This window comes from Mytilus trossulus, chromosome 2 (assembly GCF_036588685.1).
Source record: "Mytilus trossulus isolate FHL-02 chromosome 2, PNRI_Mtr1.1.1.hap1, whole genome shotgun sequence".
Lineage (NCBI taxonomy): Eukaryota > Metazoa > Mollusca > Bivalvia > Mytilida > Mytilidae > Mytilus > Mytilus trossulus.
Window position 1 is genome coordinate 91,374,429 of NC_086374.1, and position 13,298 is coordinate 91,387,726.

Genomic DNA, 13,298 nt, shown 5'->3' on the forward strand with positions numbered 1-13,298 from the left:
TTATCTGTTTGTTCCTATCACTCATTGAGGGTGTAGATGGATGGTTTTAGTCTGACAGAGAGAATTCAGTTAGAGTTTTGTTTATCTGTTTGTTCCTATCACTCATTGAGGGTGTAGATGGATGGTTTTAGTCTGACAGAGAGAATTCAGTTAGAGTTTTGTATATCTGTTTGTTCCTATCACTCATTGAGGGTGTAGATGGATGGTTTTAGTCTGACAGAGAGATAATTCAGTAATGGTGTTGACAGAATTGATTAGGAGCATACAAATCAATAAATGAATTCTGAAAACAAATATTGGTTGTTTACATTGTACATTTTATATCAGGCTGAATTTTTATATTGAAACTAAATAATTTGTACTATTAATGTATTCAAATTTTAAAATGTGTTCTTGTGATGCTGGTATTTTAAGCTAACGGTAATCAGCAACTCATTATAGTAAGGTTTTGATATTTCTCTACAGTACATCACATGATGACAAAAAAGTCATTTTAAACTCTTCCTGTGTCTTCCTTTCTAGATAAGTTGGTTCTTACAACCCAGAGGGAGCTATAACAATTCCTCATTCTTTGTCAATTGGTTAGCTATTAAGTTTGGTACTTGCATATTTTGTTTTGAAGCTTCCTTTTGAAATGAAATTTTTTGGCATGGTTTGACAGATTATATGGCCTTGAAAGCAAGTTTTCTTGACATCTGACCAGTCACCTTGATCTCATTTTCATGGTTCATTGGTTAACCCTAAGTTTTCGTGTTTCTCAGATACTATAAGTAGAAGACCAGGAGTCAATTTCACAAAAAAACTTACGACTTAAGTTGGTCGTAAGTCATGAACAATTCAGTATACTTACGATCAATCTTAGTCGTAAGTTTTTTTTGTGAAACCGACTCCAGCTCTTTTTTTGTTTACAAAATTACTTATGTTCTACACATCTAACAAGGTAATCTTAGCTTGACTTTATTTTCATGGTTTGTTGGTAAACATTTTGTTTAAGAGGTCTGTTTTCAGAGTACTGTTCATTAAATGTAAATTAACCACTATTATTAGTGTAAAAATGATTGTTAATTAAGTGTAGATTGAATATCTTTCTACATACAGTTAATCTGACATGTACATTAACCTCAATTTCATGGATGGACTTTTCCAATCTTGCAAGCTTTTTTGGGCTGTCACAATAAAACAGGTTTGCAGGTTATCACATACATAAATTCAGGCTAACTAAGCCACCAACATAAATATATTGTTGTTAACTCAGTTACTCTACTGGGTTATCAATACTACCTGATGGAGCCCCATTCATCACTGTTGTATGCAATGAACATCTCCTGTGTAATCTATTTCATCCTTGTGTCTTCTTTGTCTGTACAAATAGATAGTTACTTGTCAGATATTTATATAATTTATCGAGTGTAAAAAAAAGCATATTTTACAGTGGTTTCAATAATGATCAGATTCAGATATAAATTGATAAATATAGCTGTCAAATTTATCTGCATCCATAGATGTGTTTGATGCATCTAAAGAATAAAAATCTTGTTTGATATGATTACTAAATTTCAAAGATTTTAGTCTAATAAACAAGAAAAAAGCGGAGTTTTGAAAACATGTAAATAAAAATATCTTGCAAGTATAATTAATGTTATATCTTGATGAAATTTGAAAAGTCTTCTCGTTAGTTCATTGAGTTATGAAAAATATTTGATTGATTGGTGGTATTAATTATTTCTTGTGTGTACACCTGGTGGAAGATAAGGCATCTGTAGACAAGCAGAAAAGCAGTGAAGTTATGAGAACTATTATTATGTCTGGTATTATTCTGCATTATAATCCTCACTGCTTCATTACTGGGGAATTATTCTGTTAATTACTAACCTCAATTGTTTCTTAAGCTGGGAATAAAAACTGAAGAATTGTCAAGAATCAAAAGACGTTGAAAACATGGATTAATGCTTTACATCTCTAATATGTAACTGATGGAATGTTATATCAAACTGGAAACATTTAATTCATGGTGTAAAACTAGTACACAGAATCATTGTGGATTTTAGTATTGGGTTTTTACAATTTAGTCGGTGGATAGCTACAAAATAAGATTTCTTTATTAATTCAGATTTTTTTTATATAAAAGTGTTTCTGGTTTAGTGAAATCAGAAAAAAGATCTTTGTTTTTTGTGTGTACCAATTGAGTTAAAACTTACATTTAATCTTGGCAGGAATAGTTTTTACCTCGAGTGAAAAATTTCATTGATATACATATTACAGTTACAATCATGCTGTTGCATAGCTTAAGCAGATTGGAATATTTCACCCAAAAATAAAACTTGCATTATAACATGTGCAGAAAATTTTGATTTGTACCGACATCAGCAGATTGACGATTCTCACACATAATCTACATGTACTGGAAAGTGTTACTACAGGAATGTTGTTATTTCATACTTAACCTACATGTAGCGTAAAGTGTCGATGTGAAACACGTTAACTGTTGGAATGATGATACCTGGGAGATATTTTTGCTTGTTGATTATAGAAACAGAATTTGAATAGAAAGTGTGATTAACAGATGGTTTCCGTCTTGTTTTGTTTGGCAGTTTGACGAAAATAACAAATTGGATGTGAAATTAAAATGGAGATTGACAAATGACAAATAAAAATAAAGATGAGTTCTATAAAAGATAAATTGATACAGAAATATAAAAATTTAGTGTCAAAGAAAGGTAATTGGATCTACTGTAAGGGGGAGGTGTTAAAATTAGGGGGAGAATGGGTTGAAAACCCATTGAATATAACACATTTTCACCCCTTGCCTTTGATAAAACAATATAAAAAATCAGGGGTGGATCCAGCAATTTTCAAAGGGGGTTTCCAACTATATTTTCCCTTTTAAATGCATTGATCATCAAAATAAGGGGGTTTCAAATTCCAACCATGGAACCCTCCCTTGGATCGCCACTGAAATCCTTTTTGTGATCGCCAAGTATTGTTAATCTGACAATTTTTATGACAGCAAGAGAGAAAAAAGGAGACAGTTGAATTTATAGAACATGTAGAATTTATCAATTCGCTGGTATGAATTCTAACAATGAATTTTACTATTAATGCTATAAGAATTAGAGTAAACTTATACTCAGGGAATGATTTATATGAGGAATATGTCAGACTAATTTATGTTCATATCTGTTTAATTACCCAGAGTCGTCTGGATATAATTATTGTTATGATGTTTTTTATAACATGATTGCACATTACAAAGGGAGGTAACTTAGAATTGTAAGGCAGCAGCTGTTGATTCTGTAATAGAGATCACATACTTCCTAGCCACTTAATTACAAATTGAACATAGACTTGCTTAATTGCTAATTCTTCTTTTTTTTATGGCATCTGCTCTTGTAAAGATATCTTTTCAAAGAGGCATGCTTTGTACAAGACTTGACATACATTCAACGATTCTTGTTTAGAAGTAAAGATGGTTTGAACAGTGAAGGTTTTTCTTGTAGTCATTAAAACACAATTTTCCCAATCCATGTAAATTTGTACCCAGAAAATTAAATGAATCAACAGCATAAAGGTGCGTCTTACACAGCCTTGACAGTGTAATCATGCTAAAAGATTACTCCAATATTTGGGTTAACATAGTTTTAAGAGTTGGTCGGTCACCTGGTTGCTTGTTCAGTGTCAAGACATGAGTTTGTATATCTCATTTTCTCTGTCCTTCTATAACATTTGAACCTAGTTATGTTATTTGAACTCACACTGGTTTTCTTTTACATTATCCAAACCATTCCTGTGTGAAACTGGTCCAGACATTGTATTGGTATTATGATAGTTTGAAATGTTGTCTTTCAGAGGATTGACTTTCTCTATTGTCCTTTCTTGATCTCTGTAGTAAATATCAGTTAGATTCATACATATATTTTTTTTTAGCTCCAAGTCGTGCAGGTGGTGACGATGACACAGATTTTGCTCGTCCGACTTCCACAAAAGTTCTCACCGCCAAAAGAGTTCAGCCATCATCCAGTACTACATCAAAAAGAAGTGGTGTGCCATCCAAATCATCATCAGGTGAGTGCACACTCTATCATGTCTTCCTTTCTCTATCATCAATCTTCAGAACATATATTCTAGAGAGTTCTTTCATAACACAAATCATCCAACATTATAGTGCTCATGTGTTATTGCATAGAATTTACAATGTCATCTTTTCTTGAGCATTTTTTTAGCTCACTTCAGGTCAGGTCAAGTGAGCTTTTCTCATCACTCGGCGTCCATTGTCTGTCGTCCGTCACCCCGTGTCTGACGGCCATTTAACTTTTACTAAAATCTTCTCCTCTGAAACTACTGGGCTAAATTTAACCAAACTTGGCCACAATCCTCATTGGGGTATCTAGTTTAAAAAATGTGTGACATGAACATGCCAGCCAACAAAGATGGCTGCCATGGCTAAAAATATAACATAGGGGTGAAATGTAGATTTTGGCTTATAGCTCTGAAACCAAAGAATTTAGAGCAAGTTTGACATGAGTAAAATTGTCTATTAGGTCAAGATCTATCTGCCCTGAAATTTTCAGACAAATCGGACAACCTCAAATTGGTAATTTTAAGGAAATTTTGTGGATTTTAGTTATAATCCTGAATACTATTATAGATAGAGATAAACTGTAAACAGCAATAATGTTCAGCAAATTAAGAAATACAAATAGGTCAACATGATAAAAATTGTCCATTGACCCCCTTAAGGAGTTATTGCCCTTTATAGTCAATTTTTTTACATTTTTCATAAATTTTTGTAAATTTTTAGAAAAATTTTTCCACTGTAATTACTGGGCCAAGTTCATTATAGATAGAGATAAATGTAGCAACAAGAATGTTCAGTAAAGTAAGATTTACAAACACAGCACCATCACAAAAACACAATTTTGTCATGAATTTATGTGACATGTGTCCATTGTTTAATATGCACATAGACAAGGTGAGCGACACAGGCTCTTGAGAGCCTCTAGTTTAAGTTATCAATATCAAATTCATCTTTGCTAGAAAATCTTTTCTGTCAAATTAACCAACATGACATTTAAGTGCTAATGTGTTATTGGGTAATTTACCATATCATTTCTTTTAAGATATCAATCTCCTGTACATCTATGCCAAAAAATCATACTGTCAAATCATCAATAATGAATTAGTGCTACTATGCTATTGCTTACGATATTATATAACACTCCTATTCAAATTTATGTTTGAATTGTAAAATAGAAATTTGTAGCATGTGGTTAGGGACTATCAAACTATAATCAGCTTTAATTTCTGCGGTAAAAACTTTCAAAGTATTACGATTTTATTTTATGTACTATATATTTTCATTACAATACAGGTTATAACACATTTGTATCATTAGCCTATGAGCTGGCTGTGCTGTGTTGTTTCATGGACATACAAATAATATTGCTTTTTCATTCATTATACTAACGAGTTGCTTTTCTTACTAAAGGGAGCTCACTCCAACGTCGTCGGTCTATTTCTGGGCCAGGTAACTATATTGTGCACCTCATGTCTCATTGTGTGGACACCGCACCCTTTCTAACATCCCCTTAATCATACCTGTTTAGTTGGAACAAATTTTTAGTGATTTAGATTTAATTGAAGAATATTGTAGAGAACTTAGAAAATCTAATTTAAAAAAATTAAACTTATATTTAGTTCAAAGTATAGTACCTTCATTTATGTTCAGAAAAAAACATCTTCGGAAATTGAGTAAACAACTTCAAGAATAAAAATTTGACTTTAAAATCAACTTTAAGTACTGTTCAGAGAAATAATTGAAATGAAAACTATTACAACAGAGGTAACGTTTACTTCACTTTTCCTCTTTTTTTCTTTTTTTTCTTCTTCACAGTAGTTGGTAGATTTTGTGTTGGTCTTGCATGTTTAAGTGATAGGACCAGAAATTATCAATTCATTGTTGTACATGTTTATATAGATATTGTTGTATATATGTATGTATTTTAGCTGGAGGAATAATTTATGAACAAATTTTGGAGCAGTTGTTTTGCCAATTTTCAGTTTATAATACATGTAGTAAGAATGTTTTGTTCTACTATTTGAAAATATGACAAATTATCTATGGTTTAATTTAATTGTCTTTCACTTTGAGAAAATATAAAGCAACAAGACAAAAAAGAAACTGCAAAGAAATTTCAGTAAATAAAACAACGATGATCAACATATCAAAGATCAGTTACCTAATATGTCTACACCAGGGTTTTATACAGACCTAGCTGAATAATAAATGACAGATAATTGTTGGTTTCAAATTTACCTAAATAAAAATCTACATGTTTTAATGAATGGAAGGCCTAAAATATGCTTTTAAAAGTATGCAAACTTTGAATGACATTATTTCTATAACATTCTGATGTAAAATTTTACGAACAGCAATTTGATTAAAATTATTATTCTATCCATTGTAGTTTCATCAGAAGCCAGCAAAGGAGCTGTGGATGAAGATTTTTTCACCAGGTCATTTGAAGATGTCCCTAAAGTACAGGTAAAGTCATCGTTTATTATATAACTATTTTTATAGGGGAGGTGGGTGTACAGTTGTATAGGGATCACCTTGACTGTCTTGCTGTATTCTTTAGATAATTGAATTAGGAGTGTATCATGTGAAGTATGAAATACCAATATGGATTACGCTTGACCTTGCTCAAGTTCAAATAAATTTTAATTTGGGTTATAACTTTTTTATCCTTAGATATACATTGTATATAGTTTTAGGTGTAACCACTTCCATGACTTCATTATGATGTGTTGCATAACACTATATATTAACCTCTTTCCTTGTCCTCAACTGTAACAAGTAGAACTCCATTTGAACTTTGAAATCATAAGTTATTTATCTAAGAAATGAAAATGAATAGAGATCCCACATTTAAGTATCTTGGCGTTTATATTTACCTCACAAAATTCTATGGAACTCATGCATATTTTTACATATTAAGTGATAAGAAAATTGCTTCCATAACTCTCAACATATGTAATCGTTTTATGTGTATTTCAGATATTTTCTGCACGAGACATGACAGATGTATTGAACAAAGCCAAAGACATCCTGTCAGATGAGAAGAAAGATTGGGAGAAAAGAAATGAAGCTGTAAGCTCCGTTTTTATCCTAATTTTGTCTTTTGTCCATGAAAAATATCAAAATTTGTTGTTATTGCTCTGTAAGAAATATCTTAAGAAAATGTTTTGTATAAAAAACAATACTTTGCTGTTTTGCACGATACCTATAAATCTTGGACAGCTGCAGTCAAAACTTCCCATTTATTACTGATTAATATATCAGAGACCCAGATACACTGCATTTGTTTGGGGGAATGGGGTGGAGCTGGTCAATTAATAATAAAATCAGACTCTGTCTACCTGATGTAACTTGTAAGGTTACCAAGGCAAAATATATATATATATAAAATTGAGAATGGAAATGGGGAATGTGTCAAAGAGACAACAACCCGACCAAATAAAAAACAACAGAAGAATGTCACCAACAGGTCTTCAATGTAGCAAGAAAATATACATATCAGTTAACTTCTACACAATGACACCTAAGTCAGCAGAATTCCAAAATTGTCTTTGAATACTTTAGGCCCAAATGGAGGCTGTAGTCTCAATATGGTAACTTGGTTGATTATTGTTAACATCAATAAGTGTCATGACTATAAGAAAGAAATTGTCTAAGCTTGTCAAAAGAGTGATTCTGAATTATGTATGAAGAATATTTTGTCATTGTAATCGCTCTTAAGGGAAAATAAGAATAAAGGAGGCCAAGGGTAAACATCAATTTGATAGCAATGCAAGGAACCAAACCAAAATTTGTCTTAAAGGTATGCAAACAACACTAAATTCCCTAGAGAATAAATGACTGTTAATGCATGATACCTGGGCTAAAATATTTATTTTGATTGTCCTTATTTTAGATTAAAACTGTTCGATCTGTGATAGTACAAGGAGGGCAGCAGCAGGATGAGTTTTTCCAATTGTTGAGGGGTATGGAACCCTGTTTTACCATTTGTATCCGGGACCTTCGATCTCAGATTGTTAGAGAAGCCTGTATTACTGTAGCGTAAGTTTACATAGATTAAGTCTTGACATTGATTTATCGCAGAAAAATTAAAATAAAATGCTGAAATGTAATTGTTCACCCACACTTCCACTCAAAAAGAAAATAAAATTTCTAAATATTCAGTTTTAACCCAAGGACTTCATTTAGAATGAGTCCCATTTTTAATTTCTAACAATTATTCAAGAAGCACTCCTTATTCAAGAATTAAGCAGACACTACTTAATCTTAATCTTAATCATTTGTAAAGTGAGCTTGTATAAGAAGATACAAAAACCTGATTTTAAAAATTCTTTGACCCAGACACGAATAGAACACGCTCAAATCAAGCATGCTATCGTTAGACAACTTATGTTGTTGGTTTTCATAAAAGTTTTTTCATTTATTTTAAAATTAGTGAACATGGAACAGAAGACTTACATCTACATATTTTGTTAATAAGCTAAAAGGAATTGGATATGTTATACAGTAGACTCCGGCCAATCGGATACCCAAAATGTCAGCTAAAAATATCCGATTGTCCGATATATTCAATTAGCCGATGAACGTATATTCCTCCAAGTTTGTTTTTTTAAATTGAAAGACACAACCCTAAGATACCAATAGCTATTATAGCTGCTTTATTAATGGAAATTTGTAACTAATCTCAATGTTTTTTTCAGGTACAAGTTCAGATAAATCGGTTGATTGAGTAATAGATCGATCAGTTAATTACAATGTATTTTGTTTAACTGTCAGTCTGTTGATTTTTTAATTATGTGTTGATTATCTGAATTTAATATGTACCTCTTAAATAATGAGACTTGTTGTTTTTGGGTGATTTGTTTCATTTGTGTGTTAAAACAGGTAAAAGCTAAAAATAACTATGAATTCTCGGAAGTAGGCCACAGGTAAATCTATTAATAGCTTAAGAAGGTGATCGAACTCGGATCTAATTTTCTACAGTTTTTATACGACCGCAAATTTTGAAAAAATTTTCGTCGTATATTGATATCACGTTGGCGGCGTCGTCGTCGTCGTCGTCGTCCGAATACTTTTAGTTTTCGCACTCTAACTTTAGTAAAAGTGAATAGAAATCTATGAAATTTTAACACAAGGTTTATGACCATAAAAGGAAGGCTGGTATTGATTTTGGGAGTTTTGGTCCCAACATTTTAGGAATTAGGGGCCAAAAAGGGCCCAAATAAGCATTTTCTTGGTTTTCGCACTATAACTTTAGTTTAAGTTAATAGAAATCTATGAAATTTTGACACAAGGTTTATGACCACAAAAGAAAGGTTGGGATTGATTTTGGGAGTTTTGGTTTCAACAGTTTAGGAATTAGGGGCCAAAAAAGGGCCCAAATAAGCATTATTCTTGGTTTTCGCACAATAACTTTAGTTAAAGTGAATATAAATCAATGAAATTTAAACACAATGTTTATGACCACAAAAGGAAGGTTGGTATTGATTTTGGAAGTTTCGGTCCCAACAGTTTAGGAATTAGGGGCCAAAAAGGGACCCAAATAAGCATTTTTCTTGGTTTTCGCACCATAGCGTTAGTATAAGTAAATAGAAATCTATGAAATTTAAACATAAGGTTTATGACTATAAAAGGAAGGTTGGTATTGATTTTTGGAGTTTTGGTCCCAACAGTTAAGGAAAAAGGGGCCCAAAGGGTCCAAAATTAAACTTTGTTTGATTTCATCAAAATTGAATAATTGGGGTTCTTTAATATGCCGAATCTAACTGTGTATGTAGATTCTTAATTTTTGGTCCCGTTTTCAAATTGGTCTACATTAAGGTCCAAAGGGTCCAAAATTAAACTTAGTTTGATTTTAACAAAAATTGAAACCTTGGGGTTCTTTGATATGCTGAATCTAAAAATGTACTTAGATTTTTGATTATTGGCCCAGTTTTCAAGTTGGCCCAAATCTTGGTCCAAAATTAAACATTGTTTGATTTCATGAAAAATTGAAAAATTGGGGTTCTTTGATATGCCAAATCTAACTGTGTATGTAGATTCTTAATTTTTGGCCCAGTTTTAAAATTGGTCTAAATTAAAGTGCAAAGGGTCCAAAATTAAACTAAGTTTGATTTTAACAAAAATTAAATTCTTGGGCCTCTTTGATATGCTGAATCTAAACATGTACTTAGATTTTTGATTATGGGCCCAGTTTTCAAGTTGGTCCAAATCAGGATCTAAAATTATTATATTAAGTATTGTGCAATAGCAAGTCTTTTCAATTGCACAGTATTGTGCAATGGCAAGAAATATCTAATTTCACAATATTGTGAAATAGCAATTTTTTTTTTAATTAAGAGTTATCTTTCTTTGTCCAGTATAGTAAGCAAGAAATATCTGCAAGAATTTTTTTTAATTGGAGTTATCTTTCTTTGTCCAGAATCAACTTAAATCTTTGTTATATACAATATACAATGTATATTCACTTTTTACTACCAACTGGTAAATTTAAATAATCTTTACCATTCAGTGATAACAAGCAGTTTTTTTACATCTTAATATTTTATGATGTATTTAAATGAGTAGTAATTGTTGCAAACTCCATTAGAATATTTTAATTGAAATTAGTTTTGGAATAAGGGAAAGGGGGATGTGAATAAAAAATTGGGTTCAATTTTTCTCATTTGAAATTTCATAAATAAAAAGAAAATTTCTTCAAACATTTTTTTGAGAGGATTAATATTCAACAGCATAGTGAATTGCTCTAAGAGAAAACAAAAATTTTAAGTTCATTTGAAAACATTCATTCTGTGTCAGAAACCTATGCTGTGTCAACTATTTAATCACAATCCAAATTTAGAGTGGAATCCAGCTTGAATGTTGTGTCCATACTTGCCCCAACCGTTCAGGGTTCAACCTCTGCGTTCGTATAAAGCTACGCCCTGCGGAGCATCTGGTTTATTTATGAAACACATTTCCATTTCAAGTAATACAACTACTTTTATGATTATAAAATTGGACATCAAGATGAGGAAAATTAATTTACTTTTCTATCTTATCTGCCGTGGTTCAAAATAAAAGGCTGAATATTATGTAAATTAGGAAAATGGCGTACATGTGTACAAGTTACATAATTCTATTTCACCTGGGATATGCTATTGACACACGATTCCTTATTTTTACACGGGACTTTTATATTTATTTTAATAAATTGTTGAGAAAGAGGTACTTTTCATTCATATTTAATAATTATTGATGAACATCACGCACAGTTTATTATTTCTGTCGTGTCCTTGTTTGTGAAGTAAATGATAACCATCACATTTTGATAAACACATAACAAACACATCTTAGGCAAAATATAATATCAGATTCATAAAATAAACAAGACAACAAGAAGAAACATGTTTTATTTGACTATAAAAGATCGTTTTATTAATAAAATGAAACATTTCTGTACTGAAATTTTCTTAAACTTCGTAATGGCGCAACTTCCGGCTTCATTTCCTGTCAAGAAAAATATGAAATTATTTCAAAATATTCGATTGTACATGGTTTCACACATTTTTCATGAATATTCCTATCCAATTAGCCGATATATTCTAATAACCGATATTCGATTATCCGATGTATTTTGACTGAAATGTATAGGGAATGGTTTGGTGTTTTGAAATAATATTACAATAGCCGATATATTCGTTTAGCCGATATCCGATTAGGTGGAGTCTACTGTACTTCTAAACATGACTAAAATCATTTTCCATGAAACTTGATTACTATGACAATATATATACAAGTTGAGTAGATAAAAAAATTTAGTCCTGTACTGAAAAAACCTGTTTCAGACAAACTCTCTACAAGAGACCAAATGACACAGAAATTAACAACTATAGGTCATCATACAGCCTTCAACAATGAGCAAAACCCATATTGAACAGTCAGCTTTATAGTTAATTAATATCAGTGATGATAAAGTCATATTATAAGTTCTAGTAAGATGTTTCTTTTTATTTTCAGATATATGTCTCAGCAATTAGGAAGCAAGTTTGATCATTTTGCCGAATCTCAGATGAGTCATCTCATCAACTTGATACCCAATAGTGCTAAAATCATGGCTACATCAGGAATAGTCTGTATACGATTCATTTTACAAGTAAGTCTAACAAACAAGGGATACAACTTGAATATGTTTTGGTTCAATTACTTTTTAACATGACCTTTTTGAAAAAAAAAAATCTCAATTGTTGGATAAGCTTGTTAAATAATCTAATTTAGGATGTAATGCGTCTTCTGATTGGCTGACATTATTTTGTTATCAGCTCATAGACATAATTTAGTCATGTGACCTTTGACGTCAACAACGTTTTTTTCATGGTTTTCTACTGTTTAAAATGGAATTTAGAATTAAATTATAAGAAATGACTGTAATATTTTTTTCTGTCTATTCGAAATAACATAAAAAATGTGGTGCACACTGTTAAATGACCCGCTACACGCTTTATTCAGTGTGCACCAAATGTTTTATGTTATTTCTTCATAGAAAATATTACAGTCATTCCTTAAATATATTACATAACATGTCAAGTTTAATGAAAGTGAACGGTAAGGACTTTCAAATGTACAAGGAATAATTACTGTAGATTCAACAAAATTTGTGAAGATTTTATTATTTAAGTACAAACATTGTAAATATACACATTATAACAGTATGCTTCTTTTTTTTTTGCAGTACACACATTCCCATAGGTTGTTGCCAATCATAACTTCAGTGTTAACATCAAAATCTGCTACAATAAGACGGTAAGTTACCCATCACTTCTGTGTTAACATCAAAATCTGCTACAATAAGACGGTAAGTTACCCATCACTTCTGTGTTAACATCAAAATCTGCTACAATAAGACAGTAAGTTACCCATCACTTCAGTGTTAACATCAAAATCTGCTACAATATGACAGTAAGTTACCCATCACTTCAGTGTTAACATCAAAATCTGCTACAATAAGACGGTAAATTACCCATCACTTCAGTGTTAACATCAAAATCTGCTACAATAAGACAGTAAGTTACCCATCACTTCAGTGTTAACATCAAAATCTGCTACAATAAGACAGTAAGTTACTCATCACTTCAGTGTTAACATCTAAATCTGCTACAATAAGACAGTAAATTACCCATCACTTCAGTGTTAACATCAAAATCAGCTACAATAAGATGGTAAGTTACCCATCACTTCAGTGTTA

General features: G+C 31.4%; 1 protein-coding gene across 7 annotated transcripts in view; it reads left to right on the plus strand.

Moving 5' to 3' along the window:
- Positions 1–13,298, plus strand: part of LOC134708348 (CLIP-associating protein 1-B-like) — a 109,586-nt gene that overhangs the window by 42,165 nt on the left and 54,123 nt on the right. For all 7 annotated transcript variants that reach the window (XM_063568805.1, XM_063568808.1, XM_063568809.1 and 4 more), the window contains exons 10-16: positions 3,925–4,062; positions 5,486–5,524; positions 6,465–6,541; positions 7,055–7,147; positions 7,971–8,116; positions 12,074–12,209; positions 12,786–12,856. In XM_063568805.1, coding sequence (XP_063424875.1) covers positions 3,925–4,062; positions 5,486–5,524; positions 6,465–6,541; positions 7,055–7,147; positions 7,971–8,116; positions 12,074–12,209; positions 12,786–12,856 — 700 coding nt within the window. The remainder of the gene's footprint in view (positions 1–3,924; positions 4,063–5,485; positions 5,525–6,464; positions 6,542–7,054; positions 7,148–7,970; positions 8,117–12,073; positions 12,210–12,785; positions 12,857–13,298) is intronic.